At 40.6% G+C, this 8102-nt stretch overlaps 1 protein-coding gene across 9 annotated transcripts in view; it reads right to left on the reverse strand.

Moving 5' to 3' along the window:
• Positions 1–7214, reverse strand: part of csnk1a1 (casein kinase 1, alpha 1) — a 31269-nt gene extending 24055 nt beyond the window's left edge. For 3 of the 9 annotated variants that reach the window (XM_020452387.2, XM_020452386.2, XM_020452389.2), the window contains exons 1-2: positions 6163–6907; positions 5512–5618 (exon numbers count right to left, since the gene is read on the reverse strand). In XM_020452387.2, coding sequence (XP_020307976.1) covers positions 5512–5618; positions 6163–6285 — 230 coding nt within the window. In that variant the 5' untranslated portion in view covers positions 6286–6907. Of the gene's footprint in view, positions 1–5511; positions 5619–6162 lie in introns of all 9 variants that reach the window. The other 6 variants (XM_020452390.2, XM_020452388.2, XM_020452391.2 and 3 more) reach the window with 5 other exon arrangements.
• Between the last annotated feature and the right edge of the window lie 888 nt (positions 7215–8102).

Genomic DNA, 8102 nt, shown 5'->3' on the forward strand with positions numbered 1-8102 from the left:
TACAACAATGCCCTTTAAGGCTCTCCTGGAGGAGTTGGCCACCCTTGGTAGCCTATTGAATATTGCAACATCGAAATCAAATACATTTTATGTCTTCATAAAATAGTTCAAAAACAGACCATTGGACAGTTCTGGGACAACAGATGCAAAATTCATACAACCACTGCACATAATTATATATATTTTTTAATTACCATTGAAGTTGATGTAACAGACTGTTCAGCTTAAAATGTTGCTAAAAATATATATATTTTCACATTATAAGCTCAATGTGCATATGGCTGTAGGCTATGCGGGAATGTTCCAAAACACAATAAGCGGAAAACACCTTTTTCAAAGTCGTACTGCACGCACGATCGGTTACATGTGAAAGATTAAAATTAAGAAAGGGGACTTCTGACTAGGACTATGCCTTTGGCTGCTAAATAATGAAAAAATAATAATAATGAAAACGAATATAGCATGAGACAGACGGCATAAGGCCTAAATGTTTATATAATATTTCCCTCAACATATCTATGGTCTTACCTTGGCTACTTAGAAACAAAGTAATACAGTCTTCATAAAATGACAAATGGTCCAAGTTTTAAACAATTAAGTTAATGGTTAAATAGTTTCAAAATGGTGACCGCCTCCGCTCAGATTCAAAGTGGGTGATGTGCTATGCGCAACAGGCACCGACAGTCCTTCACTCGCCAGTCTTGTGACCATCTGAACAACCCGTGCCTCGAGTATGTCGACAGAATCAAGCATTTAGACGTTAAATGTTAATCATCCTTCATTATTGGTTGTCAAACATGATTGGCGTTTATAGCCTATATTTGGTCTCAATTTTGGCCACATTTTCTTGTGCCTCCCCTATGTCAGCATTGGTTTGGACATGAGGCTGTAGCCAATATGCATATCATCTACACTTTGACATATAGGCATTATTTATGTACATGAAAAATGTATTTGAATATTAATCCAATATTGGCCTCTCTGATACAATTCTTAGAGTAATAATAGGTTGATGTAATTTTTTTGTACTTCATTTGGACAATCCAAATCTATATTTCTTTCACTTGTTCCAGCCAAGAGGACAAGCGTTAATGTCGAGCAAGTTTGAGTGTGTTGTAAGTGTGTTGGTCAACAGCACGATTTCAAAAGACCACCATGATGGCAGCAGAGCAAATGTACCTTGAATAAAGCAAACAGTTCCAAACTCTGCACTTCAAAACCCTTATACACCCCCCTGGGCACAGCCTCCCAAGCACATGAGTAACAGCCAACATGTGGCTGCCAAAAAGTATGGTGATAAAATGTGGTAGGCCTATGCAAAGCTCTAGAGGTGGGTAGATCAACAATTCCATGATGGAATATTCCAGGTCATAGCCAATTCAGATACAGAACCATTTAAAACATGCCAATCTTCAGAACACAAAACAGGAAAAACTCAATATGCTGATAAACCATGTACCTTGACATGCTGAAGGTCTGCTGCTACATTTGAGCTACATGGAGAAAGTCAAAGAGAAAAAAAAGACAATACAAAGAACCCTGGCAGACAACACTTTACTCAAACCATATAAAATAGTACAGACAATGTGTATGCCATCTAGGCTACACATTAAACTACAGTCAATTAGAGTCCAGGCACAATAAGCAATCCTCTACTTGAATATTGTTCATAAAAACTGCTCAGGCAAACACATTACAGGAAACTACAGGCCTCAGACCAATTTCCTCTTTTAGGGAGGCCAACAGCATGCTGCTCAAAAACAAAAACAAGAGAAATACGGGCATAATATCAGCAGATACCCAAGCTTAAGAGACCCAAATCCAACATGTAGCTACAAAAAGGGACTCAATTAAGGAAAGAAACCGATGGGCCCTGTATTTTTTGAAGGTGGAATGAATAAAAGAGCAAGGTTTCAATCTCAATGGACCCAAGAGAGAATGCACAAGCACAAGACTTCCCTTTCTGTTGATTATAACACAACCATACAATTGCAACAGACAGTGTGGGGTAGGTGGGGCTTGTTCAGCAGGTTCTTCTAGCTTTGAAAAAGTTGATTTCTTGTAATCTCCCTGCTTGGTCCTACAGTAACAACCTTTCCAAAAATTCTAACACAGCTAAATTCAAAATCGCACTTTACAGCATGTGATACTACTCACTTGGCCTCAAATTCTATACTGCCCTGCACATTAATGCAAGTATTCTTTAAATGCCTGTGTAACTCCCAGTCTCTGCTAGAGGGACCAGCTGATCACCACTGCTTTCATTCATGCAAATTCAAAATCCTCCTCCTTACCTGCCAACAGTCAAGGGCTCCATGACTGGAGTTACCTAACAAAACGGGTCTACATGGTATGTAGCTAACTCAGAGTGCAGCTCTAGAGTCCAGGTTACCAATAAGCCACCATGCCAAGGTCCACACTTAACCAGCATGGCTACCACAGCATTCTGCAGAAATACACCATCCTATCTGGTTTGCGCTTAGTGGGACTATCATTTGTTTTTCAACAGGAAAATAACCCAACCTCCAGACTGTGTACGGGCTATTTGACCAAGAAGGAGAGCTGCATCAGATGACCTGGACTCCACAGTCACCCAACCACAACCCATTTGAGATGGTTTGGGATGAGTTGAACCGCAGAGTGAAGGAAAAGCAGCTAACAAGTTCTCAGCATATGTGGGAACTCCAACACCGTTGGAAAAGCATTCCTCATGAAGCTGGTTGAGAGAATGCAATGAGTGTGCAAAGCTGTCATCAAGACAAAGGGTGGCTACTCAAGAATCTCAAATATTTTTATTTATTTGTTGAACACTTTTTTGGTTACACGATTCCTTGTATTATTTCATAGTTTTGATGTCTTCACTATCATTTCTACAATGTAGAAAATAGTCAAAAATAAAGGCCCTGGAATGAGTAGGTGTGTCAACCCCCCCCCCCGGAGCTGATTGGAGTCTCCCGTTTCGAAATTGGTGACAGTTTGCAGAGCCAACTGTTCGGTCTGGACAGTCGGTTGTTAGAAGACATTGTTGAAATTAGGACTGCGACAGAGTTCAGGCAACTGCCGCCAATCTTGTGTGTCATAGAGCGAAACTAACATTGTTGTGCCCGTGAGAGTAATCTTCCAATGGTGGTTTGTTTGTTTGTAGCTCAAATAGTTATGGATGTTGTAAAGCAGTGGTCGCCAACCTTTTATGAGTCAAGATGCAAGCTGAGATCTACCACTCAGATTTTTTTTTATACATGACTTTAAAAAATGAAAGTCTATGCACCTTTGGTAAAAAGAGTTATGCGGCAGTGAGGTTTGTGCAGTAGTTCCCAACCAGGGGTACTAGAACCAAAATTCAGTTGGTGGTACAGTAACCGAAAAAGGTTTGGGAACCACTACAGTAGGCTATAGGCCCAATACATTATCACTGCATATTGGCTATGCATGAATCGCCCTGCCAATGTTGTTCTTCTCAGACCATTTTGAAATTATATTGCTACATGAGGTATAATCATCACACCGGTAAAAGGTCATTTGTTGTATTACTTGTGAAGCACAGCTGAGTGAGCATAATACCTCACTTTTGTTTTATATATTTATTTTACAAGAAACGGTAAGTCTCTAGCATACACACATTGGGAGCTATTCAATACTCAAAATGAAATCCCCATGTGCTGCACGGGAGCATCAACCTCTAAAAAAACATTTTTAGGTGGACAGGCGGTTATTTGAGACTTTACAGTATACTAACACACAGATGTCATTTGTAAACATTTCCAGTGGACGTTATCTGTTGTTCTTTTTTTAATATTTTTTACTAAAGTGAAAGTTGTTTGCACAAACTCACTAGGCAGTAATAGAATGGAATTATTTTCATGTCAATAACTTGGCTCACCACCACATAAAACCTGAGGTCAATTAAGTGGTGCCAGTTCTCCAGAATGTTTGCAGAACCCTCAGGCGAGTTCCATAACAGGAATGGCCCCAAGCGCAGAACTAGACAGGTGCACCAGCCACATGCTGATGATGTACCTGAAAACAAACAACCGGCTAGGACTGTACAGAGGAAGCAACCTCTTATACAACCCCCTTTCTTATTTATCCAGGCAGTCCACAGGGTACACCACCACAAAGCAAACCTAACCTGCCCACAAAGGCTTTGATTAAACTGCATAACCAAGGAAGTAAGCTGTGAAACTAGCCTGCGTACTTATTGCACTAGTATCTAAGGGCGTTAGCATGTCCTATTCTGAAATTCTCTTTACCTTATTGCTTAATCACCAAAGCTGTCTTGCTCATTTAGGGCAGTGTTCCCTTACTCATTACAAGGTTAATACCCAGGGCAGGAACCTGGAGAGGATAGCAGATACAATTGTGTGGTAAAATGTCTACTGCACATGTTTCAGTAGTGCATAAATAGTTAGAAGCCCCTACATCACTATGGCATGGCGTGAGTTCACGTGGGAGAAACTTGATCCAGAAGGATCATGGCAGGGCCAGTAGTCCCATCTTTCTTCCATTAAATCATTGAAGCAGCAGAGCCTAATGACCAGCCTGACCATCACCACTGTGACAGTCCAGCTTAAATCAGAGCATTAACTATTCAGCATTAAATAGCATTGACTGCCATTACTCGCATATCAAAACAAATAGGTACAAAACTTAAACGTGATTGTTTATTTGTTCAGAAGCTTTAACGGCTTAATGAATTCACACATTAGTAATAGTATCCTTATGTCATTTTCCAAGTCAAATGCAAACAAGTGGTGTATTTTCTCACAACACCCTAAATTCACATAATAAATGACAACTAAACAAAATACATAACACGTTTCACTGATAGTAACGTTACTTATCCTTTCAACATATTTATTATAAAATATGGTTCCCAACTCAGTTCTACTGTTTAAAAAGTGCACATCCAGTTTACAGCCAGCCTCGATTCTAAATTCAGTGTCTGTGAACCAAGTCATTACCAAAGTCTCACTCTTCAATGGCCTTGTAAACGACAAAACCTCAAATAAAATACTTAAAGGTGTTTGACGTTATGAAGTCACCTTGAGGAGACAAAACCACTAGGCCCAGATAGTTGTTTTCGCAAGCGCTGAGCCGCCATTTTCTAACAGGGTAGGAAGACATGTTGGAACAAACAAAAGAGGAGCGGCCATTTCCAACCACGAATTTTTGATTGCATGATCATTTCTTAAAAGCTGAAACAGTGAACAACCCTACATGGTTCATGGCGGATGTTGCGTTCGAATAATCTTGACGGTAAAAAGTAAATGTGCAACGTTTCCATAAGCAAAGACCAAGGAAAATAATGAAGCCAAGGAGATGAAAGCACTGCCAGCTAACGTTAGTTATACGAGCTAGCTTGTAGCGCCAGCTGGCATATGGTAAAGTAAACTAGAAATGTGTTTGCAGGCAAGATATAACTTTGTACAAATGTCAGACAAATATATGACTCATTTTCACATACATCTCAAATATTAAACTGTGTTCAAAATACATTTACGTGTATATTACCTTATGTGTGGGATTCCAACTCCTCCTTGTAAGATTTTGTACAGTTTGCTTTCATATAACAACTGTGGGTGTCTGGCTTTCTGAGATTCCAATTTTACAGCTACCTCCTGCAATACAAAATTATCAGTTATGTAGCTTAGTACAATCTAGCCAAGTTACTTTCCAGTAGCCTAATTGGCAAACTAAATAATGTATTAATGCCATCCTAGTTTACTATGCTAAAATAACGTTATTTACACGGTTTGCTGTAACCAATATCTACTATCTTAGATGACAGTTGGCTAGCTAGGCTAACGTAGCTATCATTCAGCATCGTTGAACAACATTTCAACAAGGCAAGTTGAAGCTAGCTAAACAATCTACTGGGATGTATTCATGCGGCCAATTCTGTTGCAAAACGTTTTGCAACAGAATCAGTTTATTCCAAACGGAAAACTTTTGCAACGAAAACTAGATTTACTAATGGACAAATACACATTAATTACTCCGTTTCGGTTGGTTCTTAAAACGGTGAACCTTTTCCGTACGAATATACCCCTGTTAAATCTCGGTGAGTCAGCTAGGCTGTTGATTGACAGAGCTAAACGGTTAGCTAGTTAACATTAACAGTTCCCCACTTGGTCAAATGTATATTTTAATGTTTTTTTTTACCTCTCCATTTGTGATGTTGATCGCCAGGTATATGTCACCAAATGACCCAGATCCAATTTTTCTGACAAGCTTGTATTTCCCACCGACAATAAATTCGGCTTTAGAGCCGCTGCTGCTTGCCATATCCTCAATCACGAGCAACTCCTGATCAGTTTAAAATAGGATTTTCTGGGACTGCGCCGTCCGTTTCCCTTCTCGGCCAGCTCGTTATCAGAACATACACAGAAGTCCTGGCTGCTCGTGGGCGATGTACTTGAAACAATGTAATGTTAGCCAGCTAGCTAGAACAGTGGTTATTTTCAGGCGTTATTCGCTAGCTAGCTAGTAAAAAATCTTGGAAAAAATAAAACCAACACATCACGAAAAAGGGAACACGATTCTTCTGAAAACACTCCTAACGTGCCTAATATGTCCGTCGCCCAGTGCCTCGGGGAAGCTAGCTAATGTTAGCACACTAGAGCTATCGGACACCAGTGGAACTGCGAAATTCCGTTCGATCTGTTTGAACCACCTCCGAAAGAGGGGCAATATTCTTCTTGTTTGTCAAATTTCCGAAGCTACCTACAATTTGGATGCGATTCTCCTTTCTTCGTATAATATTTCAGGACAATCAAGGGTCGCTGCTTTCCTTCAAAGCGCAACCCAATCACTCCGCCATCTTCTTGTCACTACTTTTGATTCCTCCGTCCGTCTCGAGGTGATTAGCTAGCTAGCTTCTGGGAACGAGCGCAGAAGCAGAGACGAACGTTGACGTAAACGGTTAGTTCTTCTTCTTTTGGGGGATTGGATTGGCGGATCGCATCCAGCTTTTAGGTGCTTACACCGCCACCTACTGTACTGGACTGTGAGGCCAGTCACGGCTCACCTTACCTATGTACATAACATTCCGGTAAAAACAAAACTGGGAAAAAAGAAAAGTACCCTGACAACTATTAGCCCTCAGTAAAAAGAAAAACGCCCCATTCCACTAATTATCCCATTCTAATGTTACTCCAGGCCAACCGGTCTGGGAGGACAGAACACTACCACTCAACACCCCCTGCAGCTCTTCTGCAGTAAAACCTCACAGTCCCAAGTACTTCTCTGCAGGTACCACCACACACTCTATTTTCTGTAACTTACGTCCCATGTCTGCTGTACAGTTGACAACCATGCTAAGAAACCAGTGGAGGCTGCTGAGGGGAGGACGGCTCATAATAATGGCTGGAACGGAGCAAATTAAATAGCATCAAACACGTGGTGTATTTGATACCATTCCGCTCCAGCCATTAGTACAAGCCCGTTCTCCCCAATTAAAGTGCCACCAACCTCCTGTGTAAGAAACCTACCTTACTGAAGCATATATTATTGCCATCCCTTTCTATTGGTCTCTGCCTTCTCAATGGGCAAGTTAGTTTTGCATGGCCGGTGCCCCAAGTGGCCGTAGTTTACACATTTTAGACCATTCCATTGGTCCTCGGGCCATGCAATCGGGCATGCAAAACAAACTGGCACAGTGAATTTGCACTTGTGAAATCGAGGTTTGCCCAGCAAGTGGACATGAGTCAATTAAAAAACATTTACCATATTATAACTATCGTTGCATGAAATCGGGAAAATATTCAAGTTCAATGTATGTATTGTAACTAGTGTGCAAGATAGCAAGTAGTTTCCACTGATGTTTTCAGATCAAAAGCAGCACTCTCTATCTACCTTTTAATCTAGGCCCCCATATCAAATCGGAGAGTATATCATCATATCCGTGTTGCAATTTTGATGACAGTTGTTTTGACATAGGCTACTGTATTAACGACGTAGTTGTAATAAGTGTCACTGGTGTTACAGTGGTTCACTGGTGCCATCTATTACCTCACTGAGTCGCAGCCTATAAATTTGTTTTGTGAAAGAAAATAAATGCAAATTTGACCCAAGAAATCCTCCCTCTTAACTCTTTGATGACA

Source organism: Oncorhynchus kisutch, linkage group LG19 (genome assembly GCF_002021735.2).
Source record: "Oncorhynchus kisutch isolate 150728-3 linkage group LG19, Okis_V2, whole genome shotgun sequence".
NCBI classification, from domain to species: domain Eukaryota; kingdom Metazoa; phylum Chordata; class Actinopteri; order Salmoniformes; family Salmonidae; genus Oncorhynchus; species Oncorhynchus kisutch.